The sequence below is a fragment of the Myotis davidii genome, unplaced genomic scaffold (genome assembly GCF_000327345.1).
Source record: "Myotis davidii unplaced genomic scaffold, ASM32734v1 scaffold238, whole genome shotgun sequence".
In the NCBI taxonomy this organism is placed as follows: Eukaryota; Metazoa; Chordata; class Mammalia; order Chiroptera; family Vespertilionidae; genus Myotis; species Myotis davidii.
In genome coordinates, this window is record NW_006293779.1 from 1,617,871 (window position 1) to 1,636,246 (window position 18,376).

The window sequence follows — 18,376 nt, forward strand, 5'->3', positions numbered from 1 at the left end:
CAGTTCCCAGTCAGGACACATACCCAGGTTGTGGGTTTGATCCCCGAATCAGGGCTCGTATGGGAGGCAACCGATCAATGTTTTTCTCTCTTTCTCTTTCTCTCTCTCTCCTCCTCCCCGCTTTAAAATCAGTGAGGGTGGGGAAGAAAACAAAGAGTCTTAATTTCACAATGAAATTGAATCTCTTTTTTTTATATCTCTATCACAGAAAAACACTGAAAACAAACTTAGCAAAATTTTAAGACAAAAATGAATAAAATTATATTCTAACAAGAGTATTTGGAGATTCACTTCCAGAATTACAGAATAAGGACAATAAAGTCTCTTCCTGAAAAGCAACTTTATATAAACCTGGACAAAACTGTCATTCAAGCCGAAACCGGTCTGGCTCGGTGGATAGAGCGTCGGCCTGCGGACGGAAGGGTCCCAGGTTCGATTCCGGTCAAGGGCATGTGCCTGTGTTGCGGGCACATCCCCGGTGGGAGATGTGCAGGAGGCAACTAATCAATGTTTCTCTCTCATTGATGTTTCTAGCTCTCTATCTCTCTCCCTTCCTCTCTGTAAAAAATCAATAAAATATATATTTTAAAAAAAACCTGTCATTCAACCAGGGTGGGGCAAGTTGTGAAAAACAGCTGATTCACTTCTATTGCGAGAGGAAGCTCACTGATTTATAGAGTGCTGTCATTTTAAAGTGGCTCAGTGGCGACTAAAATGAGGCCCATCAACTCTGCTACCTACAGTCAGGATCCTGGGGCAAGCAAAACACTAGAAATAACCAGGAATTTTAACTTAAAAGAGGTGATAGAAGCATAGGGAGTTTGGTAAACTCTATAAATCCTACATTGATTAGAGGTTGTACACATGTGTAGCAAAGACCACACTGGGCCTAAGCCATCAACACATTCCCAAACAAGCCTCCAATGCCTATGCAAGGAAGAATTGAGAGGACTCAACAGAAAACAAAAATAAAGAAAATAAAAGTCAGGGCACACATGAACATGGCCTTAGTGGTAAATATATTTGGTATTAGGGCACAACCACTTATCAAAATCTTTAGCTGAATACTAAGCTATGCGGAACACAGATGTAACAATAAAAAAGAAACAAGGCTTAAAGTTAAAATAAACAAACAAAAAAGAGAGTCAGCAGCAACTACACACTGCAAAAGAAACATGCTTCACAGATTTGGTCCAGGTGGGTTATCAAACAAAGAACAACAACCATCAAGAGAGGGTGGGTGAGGAGGGTAGGTGGTGGAGTGGGGATCAGAATCCAGAGTTTCTCCGATGTCATTTAAAATGTCCAATATTGCCGAACCGGTTTGGCTCAGTGGATAGAAGGCTGGCCTGCGGACTCAAGGGTCCCAGGTTCGATTCCAGTCAAGGGCATGTACCTTGGTTGTGGGCACATCCCCACTGTGGGGCGTGCAGGAGGCAGCTGGTCGATCTCTCTCATCGATGTTTCTAACTCTCTATCCCTCTCCCTTCTTCTCTGTAAAAAATTAATAAAATGTATTTTAAAAAAGAATAAAATGTCCAATATTAAATTAAAAACTATAAAACATGCAAAGGAAGAGCAATCCATGCTTAAGAAAAACAAAATCAATGAGAAACATCTGAGTGCCCAAAATTAGATTTGGAGAACAAAAATTTCAAATAAGTAATTTAAATATTTTCATAAAATAAGAAACCAGATAAGGATAATAAGGGAACAAATGGAAAAAATGACTCAACAAATTAAGAATCTCAACAAAAAAGAAATATTCTAAAAGATCAATGGGAAATTCTGCAGTTTAAAGGTAAAATAACTAAAATTAAAAGTTCACTTGAGAGGCTCAAAGTACATTTGCAATGGTAGAAGGAATCAGTGAAATAAAAAATGGGCCAATAGAAATCAAAGAAGCTAAATAAAATAAAGAAAGAAATTTTTAAATAAAAAAAGCATCTCATTGACCTATGGGACAAATCAAATTAAGTGCATACATGTAATGAGAATTCCAAAAAAAGAGAAGAAAAAGACATAGAAAAAAATTTTTATAAAATAAGGGGCAAAAACTGCTAATATTTGATGAAAAACATTATACTACAAATACAATCATTCCGATTAAACTCAAGTAGGCTGACTACAAAAAGATCCACAGATACACATACATTACAAAGTCAATGAGAAAATCTTCAAAGCAGCAAGTTAAAAATAACTCATCAGACATGGAAACTACAATGGAAATTAACAGCTGACATCAGAAACAATGGAGGCCAGAGCCAATAGAATGACATGTACACAAAGTCAACGACTAATTCTACATATATAGCACTATTCTTCAAAAAGAAGGTGAAATAGACATTTCCAGATAAACAAAGACTGAGAGAACTTTTTGCTAGCAAACCTGCCTATTAATAAGTACTAAAGGAAAGTCCTTCAAGATAAAAGACAATACCAAATTCACCAAAAAAAAAAAAGAAAAGAAATAACAAGTAAGCAAATGTTTTTTCTCATTTAACATTTTTAGGAGACAAAGATTTTATAAAATAACACTTTTTGGTTGAATTTAAAACTTATCTAAATATTATACTTAAGACAACAGTAGCACAAAGGTAGCATAGAAAAAAGATTACAGAAAAGTTTCCATATTTTACTAGAATTAAGTCAGAATTATTCTGAAGTAGATTGTGGCAACTTAAACCACTAAGACTGCAACTCCAGAAACAAAAACTATGCCCCTCATCTTATGATGGGAGTTACTTCCCAATAAACCCATCCTAAACTGAAAATATTGAAATTGCATTTAATACATGTAACCTACTGAACACAGGTTAGCCTAGCTGGTTTCTACTGAATACATATTGCTTTTGCACCTTTTTAAAGTCAAAACATCCTAAGTCAAACCATCTTAAGTTGGGGATCATCTTATATATTTTTAAAAATATCAAAGCACTAGTGACGTCATGCAAAATGGCAAATTAAATTCTTTTCATTTTTTAAATCTTTCAGATTAAGATTCCAAAAGTCACCAAATGAGTCTTCTGATTTGGGTACGTTCTGACAGTATAACTTAGTTAATCACTCTGATGACAGACTGCCAGCTCTGAATGCTGACTCTGTCATTTATTAGCTCTATATAGGCAAGTTACTTAACCTCGCTTTCCCTCAGTTAGTTCCCTTACCTATATAAATGGAGACAACGATAGCACATACCTCATAAGTTGGTGTGATGACTAAATGAATTAATAAAGGTAAAGATCTAACAACAATGAACTGACCATAGATGATCAATAAATTCATATTACCCTTCACATTGCTTAGTATTTTAATGTGTTTTCTGAACTTTATTAACTAATTCAAAGCTTTATTAGTCTAAAGTTATTATGCCTTGCCATTTGTCAAGTTAACCCTTGTTAGGTTTTTATGTTATTTGAAGATGTTTGTCCCTTTGTTATTTCACTTGATGTATTTCAAAAAAGGCAACTTGAACCACTATATTCACCATTATTTTTTTAATGTCATCTCTTGCTTTATTTTATTTAAATTCTTTATTGTTGAAAGTAACCATTATTCTTTTTAGCTAAAGTCTTGAGATCTTTTTAAAGAGAGGAAAAACAGGCTAAATCTTACCAGAACTACATGAGATACATCACTCTTCTCAAACCTAATTCCTCTGTCCAAGTAGTGGCTATAGTTACCTAGGCTTCAGTATCTCCTGGCCCTAAACTCCTACTAAACTATCAGCAGGACTATTCATGTTGTCTGATATTGTAAGTAATCCTTTTCAGAAATAGCTTTTTCTCTCTGACTGAAAATACATATTAAGTAAAAAAAAAAAAATGCATACCATATGTTAATTTATACAGAGCCTCAGATGTTACAAAACTGATTTCACTATCAATCAGAGGTAGGAATAAATCAAACAAAAAAAAATGGCAAAAGTACTAATTATTTGCTAAATATTTTTATTTCAGGGGGAAATGAGGACCAATACCTATGCGAGAAACTTTACATATATGATTTAATTTAATTCTAACAAACCTGGAAATAGGCCTTCTTATCCTAGTTTATGAGTAAAGAAAGAAAGGTTTACCTAAGTTTAAAGTAACTTGCCTAAGGCCACAAATTTAAGCAAATACAGAGTCAGGACTCAGAAAGAACAGCAGGTTATTTGCTTGAGGTTAAAGCAGAGAAGATACGTTCTGAGATATTTATTAACTTATTTACAGTTAGAATACTTAGGACAGTAGAAAAAAGTTTTAAAAACGGTTTAAAAAGTTGAAAGGTTTACCACTTCATTATAAAAGAATAAATGTCTCTTTACATGGATCTAAAATTCACACATCAACAAATGCCACATACAACTTTATAAGGTTTGTAGAGAAACCCAACAAACCAACCACTTACCTTTGGTGCATGCACACAGCCTGTCTGTGCCGGAGCAGTAAATGACAGAAACAAACATGTCCTGTTCCTCAGTGCCCTCCTTTTTGGGAGGCTCCACTTTGGCCAAAATTTCAAAGTTTGAAAGATCTAATATTTTTACATATCCTCCCTGAGTGGTTATTACCAGGTGTCCAAGAGTAGAAATATCAGATTTTTTTTCTCTCTCAATGCCATTTTTTGAGGTTAATTGCATTTCCTCAATAGGTTCCTCACAGTCATCCTCTCGATTATCCAATATATCTGGAGGAAGCAAAATGAGCGAGGTAATTGCGTCCTGGGGATCTTTGATATGTTGGACTTTTATTGGCTCCTCTTCTAAAGTCACTATCCGTGTGGCATAATTCATTTTATAAAGGATTAAATATCCACCACTAACATTCCTCTGCTCCGGCTGAATTATCAAAGGGGTCTGTACATCTGCTGGTGATTCGTGTTGGATTACACTAATATTTGCACCATTCACTACAGCAAGATTGGATTCCAGTTCACCTTTCCGTCTATTACACAGCGCAGAGTTTAATTTATTTAAATTATTCAAGGCCTCTACTTGATTTATTGCACTCAAGGATTCAACAGGGCATGTCCGCAGTCCTACCAACAAATGAATTCCATCAGCACAAGGAGTTATAGAGTCTATACAAAGATTCTCCTCCTCTGCAAACTTTGGCAGTCTCAAGCATTGAACCAAAGTCCCAGGCTTGGGAAACACAGAGTTCCACTTCTCAGAATCTGGAGAGGTAAGGTTGGCCGCTGCATCTGCAAATTGCTGAATGTAAGTCACGGGAGGATCCTGCAACAACATCTGCTCCTGACTATCCAGTTCCATTTCAATAATCTGTGGAACTGTAAAACCGTCATCATGCAAGCTTTTACTCATTATACTGTTCATCTGTGAAAAGATTTTTCCTGCTTTCTCATCAGATTCCTTGATGCTATAAAGAAGCAAAATGGGTAAAGTCCTCCTTACCAGAGGAGAATTTAATTCTGAATTAGTGCAGGATTCATTGTCAGTTGACCCTTGTTCTGAAATACTTTCACCCTGAGTTCTGCTTAAACCATCCAGTGACCTGTGAGAATTACTACTAGTGGGTGAGGTAGCAGGAGATTTATATGTTAATAAACCTCCAGCCAATAAACATGGAAAGGGAATGTTGTGTTGTTCCTGGTGCTTTTCCTTTGTCTTTTCACTCTTAGAGTTTGTTAAGCAAGAATTTGCCCCAAGTTCTTCAAGATCCTTAACGGTATCTTCAAGCACATTTGCAACAATTTCCCACTGAAGTTTTTCTGGCTGCTGGAGAATGCTGAGTGCTGTTATATCAAGGCTCATTTCCATGGCTTCCTTCTGTGATATATGCCCTGTGAAAAAGGAACAATATTCATTAGCAATGACCTTCTGAATGTAACTCAAAATCTCTAATGTGAAGTTTTCGTTAATTTTCATTTTTACTCATCTAGTCAATGCATTATCTATATACATAAAAGCCTAAGCGACCGAGCAACAAAACAACCAGTCAACCAGTCGCTATGATGGGCACTGACCACCAGGGGGCAGATGCTCAATGCAGGAGCTGCCACCTGATGGTCAGTGCGCTCCCCATGTGCTCAGCTGACCAATAGGTGCCAGATGCAGGACTCACAGCTGGCCACTGCAGCCCAGAGACCGCAGCAAAGCAGCAGCAAGCCTACCAAATGGCAGCGGCAGCAGGTGTAGCGGGGCTGGGATGAGCAGGAGTGGCAGGCAGGAGCAGCAGGTGGCATTGGACTGCTGGTTTCAACCCAATCCCCACAGGCCACAACGAGGGACTCTCTAATATCAATATAATTAGCTAAGAAGATACATATTTTACTACAAATAAATGAGATACTTATAAATCTCAAAAGGAGGCAATACAAAAGTATTTGAACTAGAAGAATTTATTTCTATTACCAATGCTACCTTTAAATACTACATGAAGACAACATTCCCAACACTACTGAGGTATCACAGAGTCAAGAATATATGGTAAGCCCTAACCGGTTTGGCTCAATGGATAGAGCATCAGCCTGCGGACTCAAGGGCCCAGCCCCAGGTTCAATTCCAGTCAAGGGCATGTACCTTGGTTGCGGGCACATCCCCAGTGGGGAGTGTGCAGGAGGCAGCTGATGGATGTTTCACTCTCATCAATGTTTCTAGCTCTCTATCCCTCTCCCTTCCTCTCTGTAAAAAAATCAATAAAATATATTTTTTTAAAAATATATGGTAATTTTTTAGATATAGGGATGTCAAGTAAACAGAACTATAATTTCTATAGAAGGAGTGAAAGATCAACCAAGCATAGGTGAAAAAAATAAAGGTTAGAAAAGGTATAAGGACACAGACCAAAGGTAGATATTAAAATTACAAAAATACCTACTGAGATCCTTAGACCCAGAGAAAAGAGCAAAACCATAGTATACAAAGAAAATGCTATAGAGGGAATTTAAAAGTTTAAGAGTAGAAAAAGAAAAATTTAGTTCAAACACTTCAGTGTACAAAGGAAAAAACTGAGGGCCAAAGAGTTAAAGTGACTTGACAAGACCTAAGAACAATTTTGTAGAAGAGATCAAGCTCTAGCCAAGACTCCAGGTGACCAATGACCAGTTTATTATCTATCAAATTCAGAAAATGCAATAGTAGCCCTTTTCTGTTTTTGCAAAAGGACAACAAAGATGGGGACAAACATTATCAGCAGAAGACTAAACATTTTTAAATGAAATCTTTATTATTCGGGATCTAACTACACATTTGTACATCACTCATGGCACTTTCCTACATTTTTGTTGATTTTTTGTCATTTCTAAGAACTACCTCAAAATACAACAAAAGGTTAACCCAAAACCAGACCATTATTGTTTAGTGTCTTTAAAAAAGATTTCATGACGAACTAAATTTTAAAAAGAACTTGCTACTCTAAACTAACTATAACTTTTGACTACTATATAAAACCATGTCTCTTATAGAGAGATTTAACAAGTTATACATTCCTTAATTCATGAGACCTGACATCAGAGAAGAGCCAAAATATAATAACAGTCACTTTTTAAAAACACTGGCTACTTCCAGGGATTATACTTCACATATTTTAATCTTAATCCCAAAAACGCTAATTAACACATGTTAGCATCACTATTTTATATATTAGAAAATGCTATCAGACTATAATTAAATGACAGGATTTTAATTCTGACATAGTAAAACTATTTTGAGATGCACTATTAGCCTTGCCCAGACTATAACTATATTAAATATGAAAAATACTGTTTTAATATTTCATAAGATAATGAATAAGGCAGCATGTAGTTGAAGCCTTAATGTCTATGATTTTATACCTAAAAATGTATTTTCTATTCATCTGTTTTTACCTTAATTTAAATGTTACTTTTATTTAAAAAGAGAATACATTAAGCAAATAAATTGAACACATTATTAAGAGCCCAATGTCAACTCCCTGACATCTGGGACAAAATTTTGGTAAAACTGTCCCTTTGCTTCATTTGGCTCAAGTAGGTACCATTTGAAGTTAAGTAGGAAACACTAGGTACTACTAATTCAAGATCTCTGCTATAAACAGATCATCTAACATTTTTTACATACCTGTCACAGAATCTGATCTGGAATGCTCTTCACTATCTGAATCCTCCAGTAAATCATCACTTGAAAGACAAAGTAAACATATAATTTGAATTTCAAAAAAATGTATACATGTGAGACAGGAAGAAAAAAAGTACAATGTTACAACAACCACTGCTTTACATCTGGAATATAAGCATCACAAAAACTATTAAAACTAACTTAAATTATGTATAAGTAGTCTGAGACCATAAGTGATTAAACAATGCTGATAAACTGCGGGCTTGATCCCCAGTGTGGGGTATGCAGGAGGCAGCTGATCAATGATTGTCCCTCATCACTGATGTTTCTCTCTCTCTCCCTCTTCCTTCCTCTCTGAAGTCAATAAAAATATTTTTAAAGGTGTCTTCTTTATGGAAAAAAATAGATCAAAAATATGAATAAAATAGCAATAGGTACTATCTATCAATAATAACTTCAATTGCAAATAGATTAAATATTCCAACCAAAAGACAAAGGGTGGTTGAATGGGTAACAAAACAAGACCCTACACATGCTGTCTATAACAGACTCACTTTAGATCAAAAGACACATAGACTGAAAGTGAAGGGACAGAAAAGGATTTTTCATAAAAAGGAAACAACAAAAAGCTGGGATAGCAATACTTATACCACACAAAATAGATTTTAAAACAAAGACACAAAAAAGGACCCAGCAATTCCACTTCTGGATATTTATCCAAAAAACCCAAAATACGAAATAGAAAAGCCATATGCATCCATATGTTCACTGCAACATTATTTACAATAGGCAAGATATAGAAGCAACCCAAGTGTCCATCAACAGATGAATGGATAAAGTGATGCATATATACAATTTGACTCAGCCATAAAAAAAATCTTGCCATCTGCAACAACATGGATGGATCAAGAGACTATTGTGCTGAATCAAGTAAGTCAGAGAAAAGGCAAATACTACATGATTCCACTTATATGTAGAATCTAAAAATAAAAAATAAACAAGCAGAACAGAAACAGACTCATAGATGCAGAGAACATTTTGACAATTGCTAGACTGGGGGGTAGCAGGGGAAATGAAAAAGGTGAAGGGATTAATAAGTACAGATCAGTATTCACAGAATAGCTCTGGGGATGTAAAGTACACATAGAATATAGTCAATAATATTGTAATAATTATGTAAATTGTTAGATGGGCAGTAAACTTATGACTTTGTAAGTCATATACTAGTATATGTCTAATCACTGGGCTTTGCATCTGCAAGTAATATAATATTGTACATCAACTGTAATATTAAAAAATATATTTAAAATTAAAAAATAAAATTGAAGAAGAAAAGGGGGGAGGGGAGCTGCTAATACTTAAGACAAGTTGAGTGGTTTGTGAAATCCTTCTATCTGCCTACTTGAGAATACTACAGGTGTTGCTTTGTAATCCTAGCCCAGTTCAGAGTTACAACTGCAGTTTCTTGGAAACAAATGAGTGAAATGAGATTATATTTTTATTCTCCTTCCCCACATAGATCAAATAAACCTATAGAAATCAGGAATCTGCCAGAAAAGCTCAATGGAAGAGAATCCAACACAGAATTTTTAACAAAATGTTTCTATAGCAATAATTTTGTTTCAAATGTTTGCTGGCTACTGATAAATTGTTTTAAATAACTAGGTCATCCTCTCTAGTCACAAGTTATGTCATTATTCATGAGGATGTCTATAATTTAAAGTGCTAATTTAAAAAAAAGGGAAAACTAAAACCATTTAACCATTTGGTTCAACAGCTTTATGAAAAGACTTAATAGAAGGTGAAATTACAAGCCTAATCGAAGGGTTGTTTTGTTCATTATTTACACTATTTTCCGATGCAGCAATTATGTCCAATTAATGGTATAGGTTAATGTAGAAAATAAAGTATACTTTACATACTATGCCATTTCTAAAAGAATTATACAGCTATTTCACATTTTAAACAAACATTTATTATCTAATTTGTTAACATAATAATTTTTCTGCCTCTTTAATTCGAATTAAAAGAACATACAATTTAGGAAAATACTTAATGTCTATGAATACCAATAAAACAAATTCACATACCTATCTCCTTCCAATTTTGGTATATCTGAGCAACTAGAGGAATCTTCTAGCCACGCCAAAGTTGGTCTCCTTGATTCAACTGTTGAGCTTGGTTCTCCTGACAGAATAAGCTGTTGTACAATAGCTGGATCATATGCATTAATTTCAAACTTTAAGTGCACCTAAACAATGAAAAGGCTAAGTTTACAACTGCTTTTTTTTCTCAATTACTAATCTATTAGTTCAAAATTAAAATATACCTTCATAAGTTTGGAAACATCCCATATGCAGATCTTTCCTCGTTTCGTTGCAGCAGCTAGAAAATGGGGGCAGCTTCCCGACCCAAAGCAAGATATTCTGTCAGTTCCATCCGTACAAGGAAACTGTGCAGGACTTGTTGCGAGGGTGACTGACAATGGCACATTCTGTGTGTGCTCACCTTTCACAAAGGGGCAATTTGGGGAATGTCTCTCATGCTCAGACCTTTACATAAATTAACAGGAAAAAATTTAATAAATAACAAAGCAATTAAATTTGCACATTAAAACAAAATATCAGGATCATCTTTTCTTTTTGAAAAAACAAGTATTCCTTACCAAGATTCAAATACCAAGTCATTCAACATCATCTAACATGTCCAACCAGAACTTCATAATAGCAGTTATTATACACTTTAACTCAATACAAATACAGTCTCAGATGAAACTCAGAAATACTACAGTATAATTGATGCTATATCAGCATACTGATTAAATTGCTTAAAGTCCTGATATTGCCTCATAATGGTTTCCTACATCTTTAAATGAATAACTACTTTGTATAGATTTAAAATTCTCCATATATGCAGAGTACAGTGACAACAGTTAATACTGCATTGTATATTTAAAATTTGCGAAGCCCTAGCCAGTTTGGCTGAGGGGATAAAACATTGGCCTGCTGACTAGAGGGTCCCAAGTTCAATTTCGATTCCAGTCGAAGGCACGTGCCCAAGTTGGGGGCTTGATCTCCAGTAGGGGGCGTGCAGGAGGCAGGCATCAATGATTCTCTCTTGTCAGTGATGTTTCTACAGCCCTCTCCCTTTTTCTCTAAAATCAATAAAATATATTTAAAAATAAATAAATATTTACAAAGAAGAACGCTGTGATGAAAAGCAAGGACCTACAACCATAACTCAGTTGGTTGGGCATCATCCCATGCACCAAAAGGTTCAATTCAGGGTCAGGACAAATATCCAGGTTTCAGGTTGAAAACCCCAGTCAGGATGACTACAGGAAGCAACCAACTGATGTTTTTCTCATCTTTGTCTGTCTGTCTGTCTGTCTGTCTCTCTCTCCCCCCGCCATCTCTCTTGCTCTCTCTATAGAATCAATAAAAAATAAATCCTTGGGTGAAGATTAAAAATATAAATTACAATAAAATTAACATAAATCATAAGACCCTCATCTGTGGATTCCCCACTGACAGCCTGCCCTCAACAGATCACTATTAAACAGCTGAAGTTAATCATGCTCTTTTCATTTATTTTATCATAGTGTCTTGGTTTTCAGAGTCTGACTCTATTCTTTGGCACTTTCAAGTACAGACTTTAGGCAGTGAAAGATCTTAGCGATACTGTATGCTAAGTGATGTGACAGAGCACAGACAGTGCTACCTCATCCTCCTGGGACAAGGGAAAAAATACCGATGGCAGAAAGACATGAATATTATATCTAGATCAGAAAAGCACAATTTAGAAGCACACATATTGTGGAGAGTAGCTACAGCATTTGGACAGGTTCAACCCTCAGACTGACTTGTGGCAAAGCCACAAACAAGTCCCAGCTTGGAGGGCAAAGCCCTCCCAGCACAATTATAGCCAAAAGGCTATGACTGTAAGCTTGACCTTATAGTCCATCCCTACAGTCCTAGATAGCTAAGGAATGTGGGCTTCGCGGGGTACAGGAAGTGCTGCCTGAACGAAGCTTGATAGAGTTCAGAGAATGGCAACGACAGGAAAGAAGCAGAATTGAAATTTGCAAGACCCTTGTTTTGCTTTGTGTGATCTGACTATAAAATGATTCTCCCTCATCATTGATGTTTCAATCTCTCTCTCCCTCTCTGAAATCAATAAAAATATTTTTAAAAAACCACACACACATGGAAAAAGTCACAGAGTGGAAACTATATTCTCTAGTCTGTTTTCTTTAATCCTTCACCGCCCCTCCTTGGGCTCACCCCTGGCTGTGTTGGATGCAGTCCAATATATAGGATTAATTTAGCTATTATGTCCAGAATAATCAAGACTCACCAAGGTTCATCAGTAGGTTCCCAACAAACAAGGCATACACTACAAGTAAAACACATGGCTCTATCATCTCCAGATGAGGCAGGCTGCAAATTTATAAAGAAAACACACAACGTTAATCAACATTAAAATAACTTTTTAATAAAAACTTCTAAAAAAGTCAATAAATTTAGGCAAAATTCTTTATTGAAAAAAGAAAATTAGCCTCCACTATTAGGTTCAAGCAATACACTGAATCCCTAAATGTTTATAAACTTGCTGCTTTATTTGAAAAATTGTGTTTCATCAGAAAATGACCATTACATCAAACATAGAAGCACATAGATGATCTCAGATTTATTACTGACTAGAGGCCTGATGCACAAAATTCATGCAAGAGTAGGCCTTCCTTCCCCCAGCAGCCGGCACCAGCTTCCCTCTGGCACCCGGAACCTGGGCTTCCTTAGCAGCCCAGGCTTCGTCCGAAAGAATGTCCAGTCTAATTAGTATATTACACTTTTATTATTATAAATTAGAGGCCTGATGCACGAAATTAGTGCATGGGAGGGGTGTCGCTCAGGCCAGCCTGCGCGCTCTCGCAATCCAGGACCCCTAACTCCTAACCACCCACCTGCTTGCTCCTTACCACTTGGCTCCCCACCCCTTACCACCCGCCTGCTTGCTCCTTACAACTTGGCTTGCCACTCCTTATCGCTGCCACGGAGGTGGGAGAGGCTCCCACCACCACCACTGCACTCGCCAGCCATGAGCCCGGATTCTGGCTGAGCGGTGCTCCCACTGTGGGAGCGCACTGACTCCTGCATTGTAAGTCTGCCCCCTGGTGGTCAATGCATGTCATACTGACCAGTCATTCTGGTCATTCTGCCTTAATGGTCACTGGGCTTTTATGTATATAGATTATACTACTGATTATGTTACTAAAGTATTTGAAATATAGTTTAAGTATAGAAAGAAAAAAACTAACAAGTTTATTATTACAAACTGAATCCCATACAACCATACAAGAAAGGGCAAGTAAAAATGAAATGCAAACTAGTGAACCTAATTCACGTAATATTCTTCAAGTCACATGGGACTACATCCTACATGTAAATAAAATAACAAAACCTGAACTCAAACTTACCTCTAAAAACCAACTTATTATTTTTATCATTTACTCTAATTAGCACTTACTGTGTCTACAGGTGTAAATTTATTGTATATTTTAGAAGATTAAGAATAATCAACCCTTAATACAGACAGAAGATTCTAGAAAACCTATGATTTTACATCTTGGCTAATATGTAATACAATGAATAATAATTCAATAGAAAAAATATCAAGTTATCCCTTCTCAGAGGCTATTTTAGAAAATGCCACCAAATCCTATATAATAAAAGCCAAATATGCTAAGTGTCCAGTCGTCCAGTTGGCCGTTCAACCAATCAAAGCATAATATGCTAATGATATGCTAAGGCCACTCAAACACTCGCTATGACGTGCACTGACCACCAGGGGGAAGACAGTCAATGGGTCGACCAGTCGCTATGACGTGTACTGACCATCAGGGGAGACGCTCCGACTGGCAGATTAGGTTGCTGCTGGGGTCTGGCTGATCAGGACTGAGTGAGATGGTCCAGACACGCCCTGGAGCCTTCCCGCAGTCCCTCCCCAGCTGGCCAATCTCCTGCATCCTTTCCCAGCCCCGATCATGCACCAGTGGGGTCCCTCGGCCTGGCCTGCGCCCTCTCACAATCTGGGACCCCTTGGGGGATGTCAGAGAGCTGTTTTCAGCCTGATGGCAGAACAACTGGTCACTATGATGCACACTGACAACCAGGGCGCAGACGATCAATACAGGAACTGCCCCTTAATGGTTAGTACGCTCCCACAGGGGGAGCGCCACTCAGCCAGAAGCTGAGCTGACGGCTGGCAAGAACAGTGGCAGTGGCAGGAACCTCTCCCGCCTCAACAGCAATGCTAAGAATGTCCGACTGACGGCTTAGGCCCTATCCCAACGGCCCTAAGCCATCAGTCATACATCCCCATAGGGCTCCCGAACTGCAAGAGGGTGCAGGCCGGGCTGAAGTACCATCTCCCTCTGAGTATACTAATTTTGTGCACCAGGCCTCTAGTAGGAAGATAAAAAGTTAGGAAAAATGGTCCAGATTTAATTCTTAATTTAAGAAAATAATTCAAGTGATTCTAATATTAGCCAGTCTCCAAATGAGTCTAACTAATAATCTGAAAAACTTTAAATAAAATATTCAAATATATATGACATTCTGAATTTTAGTTAACATATCTTCAGAAACACTTGAAGATAAATAAGAAATAATCACTCTGCAAATTCTTCATGATAGTAACTTCAATGTATTTCAAAGTTTCATTGAATTCTAAAATTAAATAAGCAAGTTTAATGAAAAACTTACATGTAAATGTTAGATATCTTAGATTCTTTAGCAGGGATAAAACAATGGCAAGCCAGTCTACACTGTACTCAGTAGAAGTAGTATATTTTTCCTATCTAAACCTATTTTTTCTTACCTTCCCTCTACTTTATTCAATGAAACTCTCCATAATGTCCCATTCTCATGTCTTTTTGTCACACTAATCCTTACAATGTACACATGCCTCTTTTCCTGCATAAAACTATGACTATTTTCCTGGACTAATTATTCCTCTTTCTGTCCAATGTCTTAATCAATTTTTCAATACTTTATATATTCAGGTTGCATTTTACTACACATAATGTTGATATTATAATTATCTAGTATGTGGGTAATTTTTATCCTAAATAAAATTAGAATTATAGTAAGAATGTGTTGCTTTTATTGAATTACCCTAAGTACTTATTTCTGTTATGCATGCATAAGTCAAAAAGTGAAAATAAATACACATCCAAAGAAAAAAGATTTTAAAAAGCATATCTGAAGAATATTGCCTACTTTCTAAAAGAAAATAGTTATGTAGCATTAACTCAGTTGTTAGTTACTTTTAACAAATGTTTTTTTCTTTTCATGCACAATACATGACGTAGTACTAGCCAGTCAATATTATGATCAAAGGAATAAGAAAGAAAAACACTCACATAAAGGCATACACATAAGCACACAGGGTACACAAAGTAAGTTTTTGAAAAAGTTTTTTTAAAACAAAAAACTGGGTTTTTTTATAATACTTTTTACCTGATGATAGAATCCAGCTTGAGCCATGGGATCTGGTTGTGCCCATCTATAGCCTACATGAGGCCATGATGTAAATGTCTCCCGTCTGTTAGCTTCACTATACATTAATGATCTGAAAGTAAACATATTTTATGTAATCGAAGTTAGGCATCAAATGATATTGACACTCCTATTTCACACTAATGAAAAAACTTTACTAGATTATCAACAAAAACTCATAATAGTCTAGTAACCACTTTCAAATTTGTATTTTAAACTAAAAATGATCACTTTAAGGAATTTCTCTTAAACAGTGTAGGAAAAAACAAGCCTGATTAATAGCCACAATTTATAAACAATTCCAAGAGTAGATTTAATTAACCGATGTTACATAATTACCAAGCCAAGAACACACAATCTGGAAATGTAGAGGGAGAAAGTTGTATGCCTTCATCATTTGCCAAGTTTTGTATAAGTGGGTAAAATTACAACCAAAAAACAGTGGTTTTAACTCATTCATATTGAGAAAATATTTTCTAATTTAATATTTTTAAGTACGTAGAGGGCAATTTTTTGTTCTTTCAGAGAAATCCTTTTCGAGGAAAGTTGTACTCTCCATGGAATTATAAAACAGGGAAATCTTCATATGTTTTCATATTTAAGTATGTGAGCTCACTGAGTGTGAACCTATAACACACAGAGCATTAAAGTATTTCTTTAAAGGATCATACCAAAATTAGAAAAAGTCCAAATAGATTCAAGTAAGAAAGAACTAGTAAGCAAAGCTTACTCTTCCTAACATAAATGAGTAACTGATAACAGGAGGGGAGGGGAAGGGAGCGAAAGTGGCAAAGATCATCACAACAAGATCAGAAAAATATTTTTCCTTAAATTAGTACACAATCTACTATAATATTGCTAGTGAGTTTAGGATTAACTCATAGTTGTGTTCTGGTTTGAAAGAAAAGGAAAAAAAACGCCATTGGGTTAGAAAAGCCTTGTCCTCTATGGACTATATATATCTTCAAGATCTGTGTCAGTCTTGGAAAGCTGTCTCCTTAGTTATATTACCAAACAGAACAACAAAAACATCTACCCGAACCTAATTCAAACCCCCAACAGAGCTAAGTTCAACAGGGTCCTAATACAGTCCCTAGATTCACCTGTAATGAAACAAACAGACTATATCACAATTAATATTTTGAGACATTTAACACCTCCAGAAACATTGAATAGCCTATCTAATCAATGTATTTCCTGAAATAAAATATTTACCAGTTTGCACTGCCTTCTTTAGAAACCCTGCTATTGTTTGCAATTAAAATAGGTCTGAGTAGCTGTTTTATAATCTCTTCAAGATAGGTATAGCTCTCAGACAAGAAACATTTATTCTAAGTATACTTTCCCCCCTCCTCCAAACATTCCAAAGAATATTTTAAGGACAGCCACAGCACATATCACCTGACACTTAGCCACATTAAAAATGACAGTTTCGCCCTAATTGGTTTGACTCAGTGAATAGAGCGTCGGCCTGCAACTGAAGAAGAGTCCCGGGTTCGATTCTGGTAAAGGGCACATGCCCAGGTTGCAGGCTGATCCCCACTGGGGTGTGTGCATGAGGCAGCCAATCAATGATTCTCTCTCATCATTGATGTTATTATCTCTCTCCCTCTCCCTTTCTCTCTGAAATAAAAATATATTTTTAAAAAACTGACAGTTTCACCGTAACCGGTTTGGCTCTGTGGATGGAGCGTAGGCCTGCGGACTGAAAGGTCCCAGGTTCAACTCCGGTCAAGGGCATGTACCTTTGTTGCGGGCACATACCCAGTGGGGGGTGTGCAGGAGGTGCCTGGTCGATGTTTCTCTCTCATTGATGTTTCTGACTCTCTATCCCTCACCCTTCCTCTCTGTAAAAAATCAATAAAACATATTTTTAAAAAAAGACAGTTTCTACATTTTGCCCAAAAGACAGAGATAACAATATTATTATCCTATATAATACAAGCGTAATATGCTAAGTGTCCAACCAATCAGTTGACTGGTCAACCGCTTGACCAGTCACTATGACACACACTGACCACCAGTGGGCAGACGCTCTAACCGGTAGGTTAGCTTGCTGCGGGGGTCTGGCCAATTGGGACTGGGTGAGAGGGCCGGACACACCTTGGAGCCTTCCCAAGGTCCCTCCTTGGCCAGATGGCCGGCTGGCCCCCATTGGCACCCATCGGGACTAGGCAAGACAGCCCCGATCAGCCCCGATTGCTGGCCAGGCCAAGGGACCCGACTTTTGCACAAGTTGGTGCACCAGGCCTCTAGCGGAATATAAAAATTCTTTACAAATTTTAATACAACCAATAGAAGTTATTGTTAGAATAAAATCACTTTTTTTAAAAAGGCAACTGAGAACCAAGATGGCGGCATAGGTAAACACCGGATAATGCTGCCTCGCACAATCACTTCAAAAATACAATTAAAAGTCAAAACGGACATCACCCAGAACCACAGAAAAGCTGGCTGAGGGGAAATTCTTCAACTAGGAGGAAAGAGAACAGCATACCAAGACTCAGAGGTGGCACAGTGCAGAAAATGCAAAGGTGCGGAGGTGCGCACGGAGTGGGCTGGTGGCTGAGGGCGCGGTTGTCGTTTTCAATCGAGAGGGAGGCTCAGGCCCTGAGCTCCAGTTCCGGGCGAGTCTCTGGGGACCCAGACTCAAACAGGAAAAGCGGACTGTCTGGCATCGGTCGGAACGTGAGGGCAGCTTTCTCTCAGAGGTTTGCAGCGGTTGCTGGGACTCTGAGAGGCAGACCCCCTGGGGACGGGACTGAGAGCAGAGCCA

The 18,376-nt window shown here is 37.2% G+C and overlaps 1 protein-coding gene across 1 annotated transcript in view; it reads right to left on the reverse strand.

The window, feature by feature from the left end:
* BIRC6 (baculoviral IAP repeat containing 6) overlaps positions 1-18,376 on the reverse strand; it is a 169,507-nt gene that overhangs the window by 138,309 nt on the left and 12,822 nt on the right. Inside the window, exons 5-10 of the mRNA XM_015566420.1 lie at positions 15,562-15,673; positions 12,398-12,480; positions 10,371-10,593; positions 10,132-10,292; positions 8,045-8,103; positions 4,393-5,787 (exon numbers count right to left, since the gene is read on the reverse strand). Coding sequence (XP_015421906.1) covers positions 4,393-5,787; positions 8,045-8,103; positions 10,132-10,292; positions 10,371-10,593; positions 12,398-12,480; positions 15,562-15,673 — 2,033 coding nt within the window. The remainder of the gene's footprint in view (positions 1-4,392; positions 5,788-8,044; positions 8,104-10,131; positions 10,293-10,370; positions 10,594-12,397; positions 12,481-15,561; positions 15,674-18,376) is intronic.